At 35.7% G+C, this 20,831-nt stretch overlaps 1 protein-coding gene across 1 annotated transcript in view; it reads left to right on the forward strand.

Annotated features, from left to right (window-relative positions):
• LOC109275093 (transmembrane protease serine 11C-like) overlaps positions 1 to 16,863 on the forward strand; it is a 52,035-nt gene extending 35,172 nt beyond the window's left edge. Inside the window, exons 6-10 of the mRNA XM_019463144.2 lie at positions 4,969 to 5,007; positions 8,517 to 8,688; positions 9,868 to 10,127; positions 11,364 to 11,506; positions 16,548 to 16,863. Of these exons, the coding sequence (XP_019318689.2) occupies positions 4,969 to 5,007; positions 8,517 to 8,688; positions 9,868 to 10,127; positions 11,364 to 11,506; positions 16,548 to 16,709 (776 nt within the window). The 3' untranslated portion in view covers positions 16,710 to 16,863. The remainder of the gene's footprint in view (positions 1 to 4,968; positions 5,008 to 8,516; positions 8,689 to 9,867; positions 10,128 to 11,363; positions 11,507 to 16,547) is intronic.
• The last annotated feature ends 3,968 nt before the right edge of the window (positions 16,864 to 20,831 follow it).

The raw sequence follows: 20,831 nt of genomic DNA on the forward strand, positions 1-20,831 counted from the left end.
AGGAAGAAATTTCTTTACTTAGTCTGTCAACTCAGGTCAGGAAGAAATTTAAACTTAAAGATTTCAGAAATATTTTCCTAACCAGTTTTTCCATTCTTGGTACCTTCTACATTCTTGTCTCTTATGTAGAATTTCTGAAGAAAAACATGAGTCCTATATGTTCTGAGTAAGAAGAGAATAGTTGTGGTTTGTGTTTAATGACAGGTTACTTGTGCAACTTCAAAAGCCATGTAATTGTCATAAATTTACTCATCAGTATTGCATAAAATAAATCTATAAATTCTCTTATGGTTATCATTGGGTCAATTAACCAATGCCTCAATATTTTTATTTTTCTTGTTTTTTTTTAAAGTATATAGTTCCAGAATAATTTATTTTTCTGTAGAAAAATACGTTTAAAACAAGCAACTTAAGGGACACTCGAGTGGCTCAGTTGGTTAAGCATCCAAATTCAGCCTAGGTCATGCTCTTGTTGTTCCCAAGTTCAAGCCCCACGTCGGGCTCTGTGCTGACAGCTCAGAGCTGGAGCCTGTTTCAGATTCTGTGTCTCCGTCTCTTTCTCTGGCCCTCCCCACTCATTCTCTGTCTGTCTCTTTCTCAAAAATAAATAAAACATTTTTAAAAACTTAAAGAAAAAAAGCAATTTAAATAAATTCCAGAGAAAAAAATTTAATTCTTTCAGCATGAATAAAATATTACAAGGCGATGGTTATTTTGCATCAAAAACTAATATATGCAAATTGGCAAGAGCAAAAGCTAAGAAATCATATGAGAAGAGGGAGTTAATAAGAAAAACTTCTTGGGGCACCTGGATGGCTCAATGGGTTAAGTGTCTGACTCTTGATTTCAGCTCAGGTCACGATCTCACATTTTGTGAGATCGTGCCCTGAGTGGAACTCTGTGCTGACAGTGTAGAGCCTGCTTGGGATTCTCTGTCTCCCTGTCTTTCTGCCCGTCCCCCACTCTCAATCCCCCTCTCCCCCCCCCCCCACCCTCCATCTCAAAAATAAATAAAGAAAGAAAAAGAAAAGAAAAACTTCTTGGAGAAGCTACCTTTCAAGACAGGTCTTAAAGAAAGCCACAGACATGAACTGAAAGAAATCCACGAAGTATTCTCTGCTTGGTGTTGTACCAGAACTAAGCCATCAAAATGCAGGCCTTCACAAAATGTCTAGGTACCAGGGAGAACCAAAGTGAAAGTGCTACCCTAAATATTAACTTTCTCTCCAATGTGTGTCCTCAAAAGGACCCCTTAGAAACACAAGTGTGTCATGTCAAAAGCATAAGGTAGATGTTATCACTTATATTTTCCATTGCTCACTCTACCAGCATAACTGTCTAAATATTCTCCCTAGCACATGTCTTGTCCTCTCTTCATTACCAGTGGTCTTTTGTGCTACTATCAAAGCTTAAAGTCAACAATGGCTAAGTATAGAAGAAGCACAAATAAGATCCAAATAAGTTTGGATTTTTCACATTTCTTGAAATATGCATTAAGATTAGAAAAATGGAGTGAGTTTCTACCTTAAAAACTACTACCTGCATATATAATTGGTTATTAGGTTTAATTAATTTTAAATATTTAATTAATTTTAAAAGGTTTATTAATTTTATTAAAGGATTTTATTAAAAGATGTATTTATTATAATTAACTCTTAAAATATTTTTTAATGTTATCTTCAGAGTCAAAATGGCAGACATATTGAAGATATGTACTGTAAAAAAACTAATCTACATCACTCTGAGGAATGACAAATATATAATGTCTAACCACAGAGATAATTTTCAGTCTAATTAGAAACACAAAGAAAAGCATTTATTGAGGTTAAGTATGCAGCCACATGACTAATCAAAACCTTCAGTGTGTAAAGAATTCAGCTTTTGTTCATCCACAGTCCAAGTCCACAACTCTGTTCCTTTGCCTTTTAATTCAGACCGGTCTTATTCACACTCCTTTTTGGGGGGGAAGTTAAGGGGCAGGAGATGAAATTATTATGAATGAACTTCCAAGGTTGACAATTCCTGTGTGATAAAACAATTCTAGTAGCTGCCTTGCTCACTAAATCCATGCCCATTTATAATTTTAAAGTTTTCACAGACCTAACACATGAAAATTTTTAAACATCCCATAAAATACATTCTGTAGCAGAATTCAGTTAATCTCCTCTATATTTTTAATGCTAGAACCCCAGGGAAACTATCTGAAAAGTAGGATTAATCAATTTATTTAGCATTTGGACTCAGGTAAAGTAAATAAATTCACCTGAGTAGAGTTAAAGCTCAGGATCTATGAAAATTTATATTATAAATGTGTCTACTGCTACTGTAAAATTCTTCCTTATACTTTAGAATCATATAGCTTAGTTTTCATTATTATTAAGTTTCAGATTTTTTAAGGAAGAAAATATTCACTGGATATCAGACTGTTACCAGTACATCCAAATTTGCATATCTTACTTTCTAATTCCAGAAAGATAGCAAATATTAAATAATTGTAGATTCAAAGCCCATTTAGAAAGCACCTAGGTATCTTTTCTAATTCAGTGTTCAATAATGAGTGAATTATGGCTATTTTTGCCCCCAGTTATTTTTAATAGCTTGACTCCTTTCCAAAAAATGTTTGTCATCAGCTATTCCTAGTTCCCCTGCTACCCCTCGATACTAAGTGACTTTTCTTGGTGCATCCAATTTTCTATGCACAAATCTGCCATAGCACTAATCATATAATATTCAATTATCTACTTAGTTGTATATCTCTTCCACTACACTCCAAGTTCATTGAGGACAGGGTCCATGTCTATTGTCTTTGATTCCTGGCCCATAGGAGAAGATCAGCGCACAGTTCCTGAAATGCTTTTTAAAACCGCTTTGTCTTATTACCTATCCTTTGATGGAATCTCCTTTTGGCAAGGGGAATGCCATTGTTTGTTGTCACTTCCTTTATACGTTACATTGTAAACAGAGTACCTTAAGTTACAGAGTTGACTCCTTGATTCAAGCATAAATCCATAAGAGTTCTAGCTTTTGAGTGTGAGCCAAAGACTTACAGCAAACACAAATAGCCACAGCAGTGACTCAATCCAAGGAGTGACAGCTTAAATCACTTCCCCCATTTATTGTACCTGTCTTTCACCTACCCAAGCAATAGTTACTCTATTAAGCTCTGGTATAATACAACTATTAAAAGCAAATTATAAGTCAAAAACATTTCTCCCCTTTAGCAAGACATACATCAATAAAGAAACCTCAAAGAAAGAAGAAAGTTCTGTGAACATAGTAGAGTTTTCTAAATAATTAGTTCATAAGGTGTAGCATTTAACATTTTTCCGGTCAAGTTACAGGAGTATAATCATTTCCCAGACTTTTGATATGGTTTTATATATTTTACTAACCACACAAAGCTCAAAATGAAACCCTAAAGGTATCATGTCCAATAAAAATTAGCTTCTGGAAGGCAGCTATGAAGGATTAGGTGGAAATGAGCCACCTTTCTGTTTAAGTGGGTGCGGCTCATACCTACTCAGTCCATCTGACAGTTGAATTGGTCCTGCCTTTTTGTTCAAACAAGTTGACTTTCTGGTAAAGAATTCTTTTGTCCCCTTGATTTGTTGTGCAACCTAATGTAAGAGTGTGTAACTATAATTGTCATATATAAATGGATACTCCCTCCTGGATTTATAGAAATGCAAGAGCATAATAAAAATGAACCTCCATTGGCATATATAGTATTTAACCTATAGAGCAACTGATGATTCATTTTTTGAAGAGAAACCCTTAAGTAGAAATGGCTAGTATATTTATAGTTCTCTACATCTGAAATTTGGGGCATAATTGTGATTCACTTGTTCACCCTCTCCCCATATACTTTCATCATGAATTAAACAGGTTTGCAGTTCTGCAGAGATTTGGGGCCCACAACAAAATCATCTATTGTAAATCTCATTCTGAAATATTCCCAAGATGTCTAGGAATGAGTAGACAATATTAAAGTCCGCTTTATTACTAATTTTTTTATCCAAAACAAATTGGCATACTTGAGTGTTCTGAATAACTGAAACCACACAAAGGGTATTAATTGTAAAAGGATCAAAATATACCAAAATGCACTCCACACCAAAAAAAAAAAATGCACTGCATAAATAATGTGCATAGTCTCTCCTAGTTATTAGCATTATTTGTTATGCTATCTGGTTATTTCAGTATCTAAGCCTGGTTTCTCAAAAAGCAGAGCCTGAGACAGACTCACATGTGGTATTTGATCTGAGAAAGAGTAAAAGGCAAAAAGCATAAAATAAGGAGGGAGAATTTCCAACATCAGGGGCAACTCTAGCTCCATCCCATAGAATCTTCTGAATTATATATCAGAACTGTGCTCCCCAATGACTAACAGGGGAAGAATTTGTCCATTGACACTCATCTTACACCAGCTCCTACAGAGTTAACTCCTACATTTCCTATTGTCCATCTGGGAATGTCCAGCAGTCCCCTTCTGGCAGAAAGTGAGAAGCTAAGGTGCTAACTTGAGAAGGGCATGTGCCAAATTACTCCTGAGTAAAGTGAATCCAAATCTGTATGAAATCAGTCACCATATTGTGGCTGATTTTAGATATGGCCAAGAGTATTTAAAGTGGTACAAAGACTAATGTTAAATACATTCATTTACCTGGTGACTTGGAATCAAGATACAGTGAAAGATCACCATTTTTATATATTTTAGTGCTTTTTAGGACCCAGACCTTTTTTTCAACTTATAATGGGGAACTTGAGAGTCTTTAGAAACAGAGGAATGAATACTAAGATTTTATTTCTCTCTATGCTAATCCATGACCATAGAAAGCATATAGTCAAAACTGAACAAAATGATTGTTTACAGAATAATGTGTTCCCCAAAACAAAATAATTAGTATTAATTAATATTTTAAAATGTTCAGAAATGTAAATATTTTTTTCTTTTTCTTTGACTTTTAGACATTGAAATGCCAACAGCAGAAAATCTTCTCAATACCTGTAAGTTCATTGACAAAGAGTTATTTTCTAATGAAATTTAATTCCTTGGATGGCAAAAAAGAACTTCACTTGACAGTCAATACAGTGTACATAAAGATGTAAGGGAAGCCTGCTTTCAGAAACTTGTAAAAGGATGACTGTGGTTGATCTTAAATTGACTGATACCATGGATTTTAAATGAGGAAGACATTATTACATGCCATAATGGCAGAGGGTATCTAGGGACAAGCAGTGATAATTAAGAACTTAGGATCTAAAACCAGCTACACATCAGTGTTGAGCCCCAGATAATACACTTACCAACTGGGTGAATTTACACAGGTTATTTAATTTCTCAAACCTTCAGTTCCAAGCCATTGTGATGATAAAAGAAGGCAGCACAAGTAAAGTACTTACAAAAGTGTACAGTTCATAATAAGCACTCAGTAGATTTCAGCTATCTGTATTTTTTATTCTGCCTATAAAAACTTCAGGCCTAGGAACTCTCTTTGGAATTCTGATGATACAAGCCAAGTTCAGTGTGCTGAGACTTACATGCAGGCAGCTCCCTTGCTGGCCAAGGCATTCTGCTTCTCTTCTCCCAACCACTGCCCAGGGAAATCTGATCCACAGGGTTGCCAGAACTTGTAGCAGGCTGTCAGAGGAGCACTGCTCTTACCTGGGCAATGAGACTAATTCTGGCAGCTGGAAATCACCCTCCAGAGCCAAGCAACACCAACGTCATTGGTCCTTACTACCTTTCAGTCACAGCATAGTTATTTCTGAGCAACCTGGGCAAAACTTAAACACAAAGCTGTATTGGATTATTTTTCTTTCTGATATATTTTTACTGAACAACCCTCAAGGAACTTAATAAGACATTTTAGGCGTCCCTGGGTGGCTCAGTTGAACACCCAACTCAATTTTGGCTCAGGTCATCATCCCAGGGATGTAGGATCGAGCCCTGCATCAAATCCCATGTTGGGCTCTGCACTAAGCATGAAGCCTGTTTAAGATTCTCTCTTTCTCTCCTCTGCCTCCCTGCCCAACTCCCACTCTCTCTCTCTAAAAAAAAAAAAATTTAAGACATTTTAAAGTCAATTATTCCAATTAAAAAATTTCGTACTGATACAATCAAAATCCACAATTAAAAATTTGTCAGGTTGATAGAAAAGGGGTATACAAGACAGGAATAAAAACAGTAGTAGGAAAGAGACTGGCCAATTTGTATTCTCTCTAGCCAGAAGACTAAGCAACCATACAGATCAGCATTCTGAATTTGATTTGACCTATCTGAGGTTTTAATTATATTTTAAATAAAAAGTAAGGGGGGGGGGGAGGGAGGCAAGAAAAATCAAACAGGGTTGAAGAAAGAATAGAGTTTGGTACATGACAAAGTATGTTAAAATACAGTCATAAATGGGATGCAAGTTACCAGGGTAGGGAGGCTGTAAGAGCTTGGTAGATTCTTTGATGTTTCTGAAAGTATCAGCCATCAAGTCTCCATTATATTCCTTAAATTCTTGAAGTTTACCCTGTGACTTGATATAACAAAAGCTCCAAGGTGTCATGTAAGATTTCAGCAGAGGTAATAACAAGGTAATGCTGCAGAGGTGGCAGCCAGAAGCTTAACAGACACAACAACCATGAGTAAATGGGAATTCAGGACAGAAATTAATGGACAAGTATAAATTAGGCTACAGTTCTGAACAAATGCACAAACAAGAAAGTGGAGTCACACAGGGGAGGTTCTCCAAGCCCACAGAGAAGCATCTTTGTTTTTATATTCCTCTGAAGGAAGTTCAGTAAAGGCCAACTTCCTTTAGGAGTTGTCCAAATGGAAGGGAGGATAGGGAAGAACCATTATACCTTTGGGTTCTGAGTTATTTGTTTTATCCTCTGTAGATTCCATGATAAGGGAGTGGAAAGAAAGGAAAAGAAAAGGGAGTTATAGTCAGTGGGTCAATATGAAAGCTCATTCAAAAATAAAAACCACAAAGGCTCTGCTTCAGCTAAGTGGTTTTATGAAAAGGATGCCTTAACAACCTGAGGTTTAGACTGCATCAAAGAAAACAATCTAGAATCAGAATCAATATACAAATTTAAGGACTTCAGAGGGTTAGTGAAGATCTTTTTAAGCCTGTATGTCCCTCCGCTGTGTTTCTGGTGCCTTTCCACCTTCAGGAAAGAATATCTCAAGACACATCTTAACACATTTCTGTGAAGCAGTTGACCATCTAACCTTTCCAATTAATTTAAATGTTCTTGTTCATGATACAAATACCTTTCTCTAATTCAGAGTTGCTTAACCTTAACACTATTAACACTGTAGGCCAATTTGTTTGTTTCAGGGACAGTCCTGTGCCTTCTACATTTTTAGCAGCATCCCCAACCTCTACCAATAAATACCAGTAGTGCATCCTCCACCCCAATTATGACAACCAAAAATATCTCCAGATATTGCCAAATTTCTCCTGGGATTAGGAGTGGAGTGCAAAATTGTCCCTGATTAAGAACCACTGCTTTCATCTATGCCCATTGCACTGATTATGGCAAGTTTTTCTCACTCTAAGTGTTAGGAACATACCCATTACAAAAATGGGTCCTGCAGTCAAATATCATTTTTATTTCAAGATGTCTTATGGGTTATATGATATGGACTTCATTTCTATATACATTTGTTGAGCACCTCATAGGTTATAGGTTCTCTGTGATAGGTTCTAGAAATATGTATATATTTTAAAATATATGGTTCCTGCCCTCTAAAACATTTAATAAGGCTGACAAACTCTAGTAAAAGATACAATAAACTGTTAAGGAACAAGCTCAGTGCTTTAGCTGGAGTAACATGACTTAGTCAAGAGAATCAGAGAGAGACACAATAATAGTGAAGTTGTACTATTACTGCAAATTTGCTTTAAAGACTTAAAGAGTCCAGCAGTTTCTCTGGATCTAAATTGACACTAGAGCATAGTCCTGTTTCAGAGAAGCATTTTACTTTGAGAAAGGGTTGGCTATCTTCATGTGTTATTCCTTTAGGCCAGATGTTATGTATTGTAACTTAAACACTAACACATTTCTGTCTACTCTATCTCTTGTCACTATCCATTGGCATTTGTAGCCATTCACTCTTTCTTATAAATGTTTCAGAGCAATCACTGTGTTAAACAACTGCTCACAAAATTACAAGCCACACATTTTCATATACAACCTAGTAACTGGTTATCAATTATTATCTTCTAAATTCAAACACTTCATTTTATATGCTTCTTATAACAGATCATAGCAAGGTCATACAGACACAGAGAGTTATGTGACTAATGAGGATGGGCAGGTGAAAATGTCAATCTATTTTGGGTGAATTCTCAAAAAATCTCATATCAGCAGTTAGTCCTAACTTCTCCAAGACTATGGGCTTTTCCTCAGTTAACAGTTAATAGTGACGTGTATTACAAGAGTTTGTTAACTATAGCAATGCATGCAAAAGCAATATCAGTATCATTATATGCTAACTAACTCCTTTTGAGCAGGTTGTGGACAACGAACAATAACTCCTTCTGGCAACAAGATTGCAGGGGGCAAGGATGCCCAAGAAGGGGAATGGCCTTGGCAAGCTAGCCTTCAACAGAACAGTGTCCACCGGTGTGGAGCCACTCTGATTAGTAACAGCTGGCTTGTCACTGCTGCTCACTGTTTCATAAAGTAAGCTCTGGACTACATAAAGGCTCAAAGCCACTCATGCACCTGAAAGTCTGAGATACGTATCTTTTAAGAACATAGATTATACAACTATGCCTCCAACTATTCAATACTGTGAAGTATACTCTCAAAATTTCTCAATGAATTATCAGTTTTTAAAAAAAGATATATTCAGGGTAGAGCAGGAATTGTCAACAGTGGCACTATTATATTTGGTCCAAATGATTCTTAGTTTTGGGGTGAGGGGTATCCTGTGCATTATAGAATATTTAGCAGCATCCCTGGTTCCCACCCACCAAATGCCCGTAGCATCCCCCCAGGACTGAAAACCAAAAATGTCTCCAGTTATTACCAAACTGAGTTTCCCTCAGTTGAGAATCACTAAGCTATACTTAATTCATTTTATAAAGAAACTATAAATCCTAAACTGAACACTATTCTTCTATTTCTTTCTCATCATTATTTCATTTGGTCTTATTTATTTAATCATAAGTATTTGAATTCATCCTGCATCCTCCAATATATATTATAGCCCTATTTGAAATTATTATTTCTTTAAAGGATACATTATTACACCAAAAGTTTGCTTTGTTTTTACCCTTTTGTTTGATGTTTAATTTTACTAATTTCTATTGGCTTTATGTAGCACTTATTGGTTTTATTTGTAAATAAAAATCCCTCTTAAACTTGAGATTTTGAATATGTTCCAGCAACACTATTTTTCAGTGCTTAATAGATAAACCCTTGATTAACAAATAATAGTAAAAGTCATAAGTATCTTCCTATTTATAGTTTTTAAATATTATAAAAGAGGATTTCTTCTATTTCCTTAATTTCCATAAGTTTACTCTGTCCCATAATCTTGCCCACTTTTTATTTAATCTTATGATCTTGTCTTATCATATTTAGCTTTCTAAATATCCTTGAGTCTTTCTGGAGAGATAAAAGGTAGTTTCCATGGCTTATCTCTTAAAATATATCTTATTAAAAAAATAAAATATAGCTTATTGCATTATTCAAAGTCTATTCATGTTATTATTTTTCTCTTACACATAGCTTTACTTTTATATGTTAAATGCACTAAGGTATTCAATACATATCTAATTGTTTTAAAACATATAAGATGTTAATTCCTGCAACTCTGAAATATAGGACTTTTAATAAATAAATCTATTTCTTTAGGGCCAGGGATCCCAAAGAATGGAATGTTAGTTTTGGTCTTCTTTTAAGTGATCCACAAACAAAGCGAAGTATCAAGGATATTATAATTCATGAAAACTATCATTACCCCGCACACGATAATGACATAGCTGTTGTGCATCTGTCCTCGCCAGTATTATACACAAGCAACATCCGAAGAGCATGTCTCCCGGAAGCTACTTACACATTCCCACCCAATTCAAATGTGGTGGTCACTGGATGGGGAACATTAAAGTCTGATGGTGAGTTCCTAACCTTCTTCCATTACATGGTTTGAGCTCTAGGAGTTAAAAAAAAATACTCTGAATCACAACTAAACCTGAGATAGATTTTCTCTGGATCATTTTGAAGATAATGTGCAATGGATTGAAAATTTATCTTCAACCACATTCATATGGAAACTACAATTTCCTAGAGCTTTTACCATAATTGCCCTTAACAATGGTAGTTTTAATAGAAATGCATTATTGAATAAGTAATTCATTTTCTTCCATTTTCTTCATTCATTATTCAATAAATATTTATCTTGATTACCACCTTTATGCCAAATACTGGTCTAGGTGGTTTGGATATATAAATCTATAAAATAGGCAAATATTCCTGCCCTCAAAATTTATATTTTTAGTAAAAGAAGACAATAACCATAAAATACAATAAATAAGTAGATTACACAGCATGTTTTATGCAGGTAAGTACCAAAGCAAAACAAACAAACAAACAAGACTACAGAGGTTTGGGTATTTTTGACGGGGAGAAATGAATAGCTCTATGTGAAAAGGCAATACTTGAGCAAAGATCATTTAAATATGTGCATTCCCATGACCGTAGTTATGTAAAGATTTAGTGGCTATTTATGTTCATAAATGCATTGGAAAGCAGAAAAAATAAATCTAAAATTAATTTTGAGGTTCAGAATTACAGTAACAGCAGAAAATCTTAAAATGATTATAAAATATAAGTTTTGGAATTTGAATTTTTCATTTTGTTTTCTAACATATACAAGTAATAAATATAAAATTCCAAAACAATTCAAAAGGGAAAAAAATCCCATTACACATGGATGAACACACTAAGTATTTCAAATATGGTCATTTTTTAATGTTTATTTTTGAGAGAGAGAGAGAGAGTTCAAACCAAGGAGGGGCAGAGACAGAGAGGGAGACCCAGAATCCAAAGCAGGTTCCAGGCCCTGAGCTGTCAGCATAGAGCCCGACGCGGGGCTCAAACCCAGGAATCATGAGATCATGATCTGAGCTAAAGTCGGATGCTCAACTAACTAAGCTACCCAGACGCCCCTAAATGTGGTCATTTTTAACAATAGCTTGGTATGTTCATTGCATTACTACGAAGGGAAACAAAAGCTTAATTAAAACATATGTTTTACATTGATTTGGAAATTGTGTACAGTAGTACAAATAAACTTAGCCAGAGATACTAATATTGACTTCAGCAAAAAGTATACACTTTTCTTCCTTTAGGAACAAGTCCTAATATACTCCAAAAAGGATTAGTGAAGATTATAGATAATAAAACCTGCAACAGTGAAGAGGTATATGGTGGTGTGATCACACCTGGAATGTTGTGTGCTGGGTTCCTGGAAGGAAGTGTGGATGCCTGCCAGGTAAATCCGCCTATTCTATTTTCAGGATTTTTTCCTTGTGTATTTTAATTCCAATTAATTTGTTCAATTTTCTCAAAAGACTGACAATTTTTAAAGGTTTAAGTTTGTTTTGTAGCCAGAGTAATTAATTAGAATTATATTGCCATCTGATAGATCCTACTAAAATACTAAAGAGCTAAGCCTCTCTTACGGTTATAAGAAGCTGGGAATAAGACTGGGGAAGAGACTAAATTTGGAATAAGCAGGAAAAAGATGAAGGGAATTTTGGTAAATTTAGTTGGATTGGCCCTCTTTCACTGAGAAACACTCAACTGAATCCAACACCAAACCTAACGATCATGGAGCTTTCTTAATTTGCGTGGCTTCAACACCGTAAATATTTTATTTATTTAATAATGCTTCTATAGCATCTCCATGTGGTAGCCACTGTTTTAAGCTCTTCACAAATGCTAATTTCTTCCAGTTATGACAATTCTGTGATGTATGCTTGTACTATTATAAGCCCTATTTCTCAGTTGAAGGGACTGAGACAAAGAAATCAAGTAATTTGTCTAAACTTACACAGGCATTAAGTGTTAGAACCCAGATTTAAACAGAGGATTTGGGGCTGCACAGCCTATATTCTGAATGCTACACTAAGCTGCCTTTCCTTATGCTTAATATGCTTCAAACACCTCTCAGGCTGTTTACAAGCAATAGTCCCAGAGTTAACAAAAGTACTACTCTGGTTATCTAGGCGGGCAGAATCAGGGGTAAATCCAGGACAACCCTTATTTTGTTCCTTCATTTCTATGCACTACTATGTCCCATACTCTGTGCTAGGTGCAGGGGAGCTAAACGTTAATAAAGCATTATTCATGTACTCTAGGAGCTAGAAGACATACAAACAAGTACTTGTAATACATAATTATCATCTCTCATTACAGATTCCCATCTTTCCAACTCTCACACTAACCCTATTCTTCAAAGTTATGACAAGCTTAGATCTCGATTTTCTCAATTTTCTCTCAGTCCATCACCCTCAGGAATATGACTGTCTTCTAAACTTATGCAGCCTAGAGGTTTTATTATTTCAACCTTTCCATTGCCAGCACCCTAATGACTTCACCATCTTCTACTTCCCCACACCCATGCTAATAATCTCCAACCACAGAGCAATATGACTATTTTACTGGCTCCTATATGTGAACTCCTGAGAACAACTAGGAGAAACCTTGCAGCCTTGTAAACTGGTGTCATATAATCACAGCTGAGTCCTTACCACATTATAGAATTATTGAATGCATCCTTTATATATATATATGCATATCCTATATAAGCAACATTTCATTGCATTGTTTGAATGTGTCCCTATATGCTCTTGTATTCCTTAACATATGACATTTCCTCATACTAACTAGAAAAAAAGAAATCATGAGAATGCCTTTAATTTCTTTTCTATATGATAAATTTATATTTGTACCTATCCTCACATTCTAGGCTCAGCACAAAAAAAAATTTCTTCTACTCTTCAAAGCTAATCTTTTCCCTGTATTCTTCATCCATTCTCTATCTATACAGATATTTGTGCTTTACATTAATTTGAACTTTCTTCCATATTTTCCAAACTGTTCCACTCCAACAATATTCTGCAAATACTATCAGATCTCTCCTTTAGTACACTGTACTCTTTCTTTTTCTGTTCTTGGTCAAATCTCTAAAGAATAGTCTACCATCAGTGTTCCATATTCTCAACTTATTCACTCTCTGACCCACTGCTTGCAGGCTTTTGCCCTACCAGTCCAGATTAGCCAAGATGGTCTAATTGCTAAATCCGATACATGCAGAATGGAAGACGGACTGGAAGCAAGTACGCTAGAGATATTATGATCTCTTAAAATATTTTACCTGAGAAGGGTAAAGAGGGCTTCAACTAAGATACAGTAAGAATGAAGAGGCACTAAGACAGGTGGACAAGACTGCGAGCCTGATTAGAAGTGAGGAAGGGTCTGACTCTTGATCTCAGCTCAAGTCTTGATTTCAGGATCATGAGTTTGAGCCCCACGTTGGGCTCCACACTGGGCATGGGGCCTACTTAAAACATCATTATCAACAACAACAACAAACAACAGGATGAATATTATTCATTTCTATTTGCTTATGGGTCAGCAATGCAACCCCGTCTATTTCTTAATTTCTCTGAACTTTCTGTAAAATCTGCTACACAAAGGCTTTGTATGAAAAGTTGGTTGTTTGTGTGTGAAAAAAAAACAGGGTAGGAATAGGGAAAAGAAAGAATACATGCTAAATTCCATACTTATCCCTGAACAAAGGGAGAGAAGATGTACAGAAGAAAAGCAGGTTTGTGGAGGTTTAAAGTTTGGGGCATGCTAAATTTGAGGTGCTTGTGGAATAACTAGGCATATGTGTCCAACGTGCCATTAGAAATCAAAACCTTGAGCTCAGGAAAGAGTTCTGGCTGTACATATATACCTGAAAGTTATTGTCAGCTGGGGAGCAGTTAAGTTCATAAGCAGAGATATAATTGCTCAGATAAAGAATATAAAATAAGAAGCACCCAAGATTTAGAACTCGGGTATAAATGCTCCTAAGAAGCTAACAGTAAGAGATAAGGAAAACTAAAGGGGAAAAATTAGAAATTGGTATCACAGGGTCACAGGAGTCCAGGGATCAGAACAAAAGGGAATAGTCAACAAGTGACACAAGCCATATAGTAAGATAAATGCTGGAAAGAGTATATCAACTTCAACAATTGTTTATTGGCAAAGTTTAGAAGGTTCATTGGTGGAAAGAAAAACCATTTAGAAGAAAGTTGAAAATAAGACAAAAAAATGGAAATTTCAATATAGACTACTACTTCAAGCCAGTTAGCTGTGAAAGGAAGATAATTAGGGCAATCGAAGAGGTCTTAAGATACAGAAAGGCTGTCATTTTTTCAGACGGGCAAAACTGAAAAAAAAAAAAAGTGTATATTCCCGGTAGGGAAAGACAGTGGAGGAAATGAAGACGTTATTAGGAAAAGCAAACAAGAAAAGAGAAGATTATTGACAGAACAATGTCCTTGGTCCAAAGAACAGGTGGGGAGATCAGCCTTAGAAAGAACTAAATACCTCCATTTATCAGACGATAGTAAATATAGATGTGGGCTGATGCAGGTGAGCTAGAAACTCAAAAGAGACAAGGACAAGAAATGGAGAGATTGCTATCTATTATTCTCCACTTACTCTATGAATTTGAAACCAAGAGATTAGGTTCAGAGTCTGGGAACCTGATTTTTAAAAATTGTAAAATAGGCCTTTTGTACTATTGGTAGGAATGTAAAATGGTGCAGCCTCTATGGAAAACAACATGGTGGTTCCTCAAAAAATTAAAAATAGATTACTATATGATCCAGCAAGTCCATTTCTGGGTATATACTCAAAATAATTGAAAGCAAGGACACAAATAGAGATTTGTACATTTAATTCATAGCAGCATTATTCACAATAGCCAAAAGATGGAAGCAACCCAAATGCCCATTGATAGAAAAGTGGACAAACAAAATGTGGTATATACATAAAATAGAGTATTAGTCAGCCTAAGGAAGGAAATGCTGACACATGCTACAGCATGGACAAAACTTGAAGACACTGTGTTAAGTGAAATAAGCCAGTCACAAAAGGATAAATACTGTATGACTCCATTCATATGAGGTACTTGGAGTAGTCAGACTCATAGAGACAGAAAGTAAAATGGTGGTTTCAGAAGCTGGGAAAAGCAGGATATGGGGAGTTATTGTTTAATGGGTATAAAGTTTTAGTTCTGCAAAATGAAAAAAGTTGTGGAGGTGGATGGTGTTGATGATCGCACAGTATGAATGTAGTTAATGCCATTGAGGTGTACATTTAAAATGGTTAAAATAGTAAATTTATGTTATATATATTTTACATAATTTAAAAATGGATGTATATGTATATGTATATAATACATATAATGTATACATATACATATATAATGTATATGTACATAATACATATGACATACAAAATAAATCAACTGTTTATGTTATTGGTAAGACTTCTGGTCAACAGTAGGCTCTTAGTAGTTAAGTTTTGGGGGAGTCAAAGGTCATGCTCAGAGTTTTGACTGTACACCTCTAAACCCCTGCATTGTTCAAGGGTCATTTGTATGCAGATGATCAGAATCAAGGTAACCAAGGGACTGGTTTCATCCAATAGCTGTAGAAATTATTCAGGATGAAGGGAAGGTCTGGAGCAAAGGAAAAGCCAGATGCTGAAGTGTTCCATCATTCTGAAAGAATGGCCTAAACATCAGTAGATAAAAACCATAAGGAGTATAGAGAGTAGTTTAGCCAAATTATACAATTCTGAAAATTGGAGAGATGTTTACATAAGAATGAAAGAGTAATAATCCAATGCTTGTGGTGGGTAAATATAAACCTTACTTTTTTTCTCAACATCTGGCTGAAAATAGGGGAGTTTAGAAAGATAATAAGAGAATTCTTCAGCACACTGATGATTTCATAAGCAACAATACTTTCAATGTCTCTTTTGGGTAATAAATAAGTTGAAATTTTTCATACATGTTTTCCATTATTGTAGTGTTGTATCCAAAGACATGTATTGACATCTTTCATTTAAATAAATGATTATAGGGGCGCCTGGGTGGCTCAGTTGGTTAAGCGTCCAACTTGAGCTCAGGTCATGATCTCACAGTCCGTGAGTTCGAGCCCCGCGCCGGGCTCTGTGCTGATGGCTCAGAGCCTGGAGCCTGCTTCTGATTCTGTGTCTCCCTTTCTTTAACCCTCCCCCGTTCATGCTCTGTCTGTCTCTGTCTCAAAAATAAATAACAATTAAAAAATTTTTTAAAATAAATAAATGATTATAAGCACAAAAATATTCTATACTAAAATCATTTTAATATTGAAATATCTAGGGTTTTATTTTCCTTTTTCTATGTCTCCCTGTCTTTATTACAAAGAAAAATAAGCAGTATTTTTATCTTTAAACTATAGTAATTGTATGTATCCTCTTCTCCCTAGGGTGACTCTGGTGGACCTCTGGTTGGTGCAGATTATAAAGGCACTTGGTTCCTTGCTGGTATTGTAAGCTGGGGAGATGAATGTGCTCTTCCAAACAAGCCTGGTGTCTACACTCGAGTAACATACTACCGAGACTGGATCTTGTCCAAAACTGGTCTCTAGTGCAGAAGTTCTTTACAGATTAAAGCTTGAGGGACACCTGGGTGGTCAGTTACTTGAGCATCCTACTTCGGCTCAGATCATGATCTCGCGGTTCATAGATTCAAGCCCCACATTGGGCTCTCTGCTGTCAGTGCAGAGCCCGCTTCAGATCCTCTGTCCCCCACCCCTCTCTCTCTCTCTCTCTGCATCTTCTCTGTTGTGCTCACTCTCTCAAAAAGAAATAAACATTAAAAAAAAAAGAAGCTTGAAAATGATCCCCTGTGAAATATTTGTAATTCCCAAGCTACACGTAACTTAGAATCACCTCTCTTTATGCACATTTAATATTGCAAACATAAAGATATATAATTTTAGAACTGTGAAAACTTTTTGTATACTAGACTTTGAAAAAGGGTTAGTGACAGTAATGAACCAGAACATATTATCTCCCCTATACCTCTCTCTAGACTGAAGGTAATTACATGAGTAAATATGGATTACAGTTTACTAAGGAGGTCTTTTCTGCTGATTTGTAGATCTAGGTCCCTTAGGAAATCATAGAAGAGATGTTAGCAATAAAGTCCCTTCTTAGTATATAAATAATCCCCAGCTGAATCACATCGTTGCTACAAAAATTATATATTGATAGGTTGTAGCCTAATGAATTGCAGTAATATAAAAATTTCCAAAGAAAATCTGTCTACCTGTTTTCTTTCTAGTCTTTGTGCCAATGCTAATCTCTTCTCTATTTATGGCTTCCTCACCTGGACTGACACAAAACAGCATGATAATGCCATGGGGTGCATTGAATAGATCCCAATGCTTTTTGATCTGTCCCTATTTCTCTTTCATATGTAAGTGAGGCCAGAAGATGTTTCTCACATGTACACACATAATAGCAAAATTATCCTCAGACACATGGGCTATGTTTCACTCGGTAAGCTTGAACAGGTAACACTGTATTACATACCTCTAATCTCTTAAAATTCCTCAATATAAATTATCAGCCAGAATAAATAATATGGAAATTTTGCTTTCGCTTCACTTTCCTTTTGCCCATACAGAAACGTTCTAGCTGAGGGTACAGATGTCTATGAATGCACTGTTAGAGCTCATGTTAACTTGCCACATAAACAGGTCAGTTGGCTTTTATCATGAATATAATCTCATGGTGATGCTTTTCCAGACTGCAGTCCACCAGTATCTCTGAAGCAGTTTACCTTTCTCTTTTGTCATCACTGACATCCCTACAGCTACCACTAACAGCTTTCATTATGATATAAATTTTGTTTACGGGCCCAAAAAATAATTGCATTAATAATAGTAGCTAACATTTATAGCCAACTTACGTGCCAGGCACACTTTACATGTATTATTACACTGAACCCTCACAACAACCTTGTAAGGGTGATTCCCTTGTAATCTTAATTTTACAGATAAGGAGACTGAAATAGAAGTGAACCTCAGAGAGTTTATAATTGGCTGAGCTGGGATTCAAAATCAGACAATTGGATTCCAGAGTCTACACTGTAAACAACTATGCCCTGTTATGTGATATGGTTATAACTAAGGATCTACCTAGTATAGTATTCTAAAATGTAATATTTGTCATAAATTTTATAGATTAATTCATACAGTAGCTTTATTATTTGATAAATTTAAAAAATATTGTGACATCTCTCTGGGCACGTGTGTGGCTTAGTCCCTTAAGCATCCGACTCTTGATATTGGCTCAGGTCGTGATCTCACAGTTTGTGAGATCATACCCCAAGTTGGGCTCTGCACTGACAGTGTGGAGCCTGCTTGGGATTCCCTCTCCCTCTCTCTCTGCCCCTCCCCTGATCACACACACACACACACACACACTCTCTCTCTCTCTTTCAAAATAAATAAACATTTAAGAAAATATTTTGACTATCTCAAGTTATACATTTACAAAAATTAGTATTTCTACTTTTCAATTTTTTAGAAATTAAGTATGTCCAAAAAGTATATGGATATTGGTCAGGATTCGTTGGTCACAAGTGAGAGAAACTCAACACTACCTTAAGTGAAAAGAAGAAATTTTCAACTCATCTAACTAAAAATCTAGAGATCTACATGTGGCAGAGCTGAAGCTAGATCCAAGGACTCAACAGTGTTTTGATCTCTAGCCACATCTTAACTTTTCTTTCATCTGTCTTCATTCATAGCCAGATGCTGCCCACTGAGTTAGTAAAGACCTACTCACTGGCTCTAGGATTAGGTTTCCTTTAGTGCTAACGGTGCCACAAAAATAGAGCCCTCCTGCCCTCTGGCTTCAAGTTTTAAAAAAATCCTGAGGATGCCTATAATGAGCATAGGTGGAGGTAAGAGGGGACTTGGTTGACAGCCCCTGTAAGCAGGGTCGGGGGACATCCAAGAAAGAAAAAAATTCGGGCAGACAAAAAACTAATGGTTATCTGTTACCCAGCGCAAAATGTGCTATTTTCTGAATCAATACAATGTTATTTCAAATTATATCATCTCATTCTATATTTTCTATATTTTCATGTGTTTATTGTCTTAACTACAGATTTTGTATAAAGCAATGTCATGCTACGTATATTCTAGTTTCTTAGTTTTAAAAAGCAAGATGATTGAGGTGCCTGATTGGCTCAGTTGGTTGAGTGATGCGCTCTTGATTTCATCTCAGGTCATGATCTCAGGGTCATGGGGTCGAGCCCCGCATCAGGCTCTGCACTGAGTGTGGAGCCTGCTTAAGATTCTCTCTCTCCCTCTTTCTCTCTCTCTCTCTCTCTCGCTCTCTCTCTCTCTCCCTCTGCCCCTCTCCCCCATTCACATATGCAGTCTCTCTCTCTCTAAAAAATAAAATAAAATAAGATAAAATAAAATAAAATAAAATAAAATAAAATAAAATAAAATAGTGGTGAATGACTAGAAAATGGAAAAGAAGGGTAAAAATTGACTTTAAGATATAATGACTAGGTGAGTGGGAAAATGGGAATATACTGAATGGAAACTAGGGAGACTAGACTGAGGACCACAAATGATGACTGCAAAATTCTTTTTTAAAATAGTCTTCAACAAGAACTGAGCATATGTATCCCTAGCATATATTTGCTTCTAAGGTAAGATGAGAATTATTTAAATCAGTATATTCTTATTCTGATGGAATATTCTATAAATATTTGTGATATATTATTCCCATCGTTTTGTTAAGTAGGAATTAGGCAATAGTTCAGTCTTATAAATACAGAGAAATTTACTAGGCTCTCTCTAGAAGCATAGGAAGTAAAATAAGTTTTAAACGCATTTCTTTACTGTTCTCCCAGAAAAAAAACACTATGTATTTAATATTTGTCAAATTATACTAATTGTTTCTAAACTAACTTTAGTGGCACTCAAAGGTACTTCTGCCATGTTGTTATACCTCACTCTGATATAAAATGGAATTAAAGATTGGAAATGTATTTAATTCTGCTAAGAAAAATACTAAACCTTAGCATACTAAACTGTATGGGGCACATAAAATTTAAAGCAAGCAATACTGATAACTTTTTATAAATGACTAATGAAAGGAGCATCAAGGAATTATAAAAGTAAATAAACCACTCTTAGAAACATCAGAAACTTTATAGAAACACTTTTAAAAGGGAAGGAATTTGAATCAAATAATAGTTAATATGTCATATAGGAATTAGTAGGATGCCAATTAATTTTATGGGAACCCAGTCTTACTGAAATGGAATTTGAGTAAAAATGGATAATACCAGGGGTGCCTGGTTGGCTCCATTGGTTAAGCATCGGAGTCTTGATTTCGGCTCAGGTCATGATCTCGCTGCTCATGAGTTCAGCCCCACATCGGGCTCTGCTGACAACACAGTGCCTGCGTGGGATTCTCTCTATCTCCCTCTCTTTCTGCCCCTCCCCTGCTCATTCTCTCTTTCTTTCTCAAAATAAATAACTAAACATTAAAAAAAAACTTTTAATGTATAATACCAATAACCACATACACTTGTATTTTTAATTTAATTTGTTATTACACATTTGCATCATAAATTATTTTTAAAAATTTTTTTACATTATTTTTTTTGAGAGACAGAGAGACAGCACGAGCAGGAGAGGGGCAGAGAGAGAGGGAGACACAGAATCTGAAGCAGG

This window comes from Panthera pardus, unplaced genomic scaffold (assembly GCF_024362965.1).
Source record: "Panthera pardus isolate Hobbes unplaced genomic scaffold, ASM2436296v1 HiC_scaffold_13, whole genome shotgun sequence".
NCBI lineage: Eukaryota > Metazoa > Chordata > Mammalia > Carnivora > Felidae > Panthera > Panthera pardus.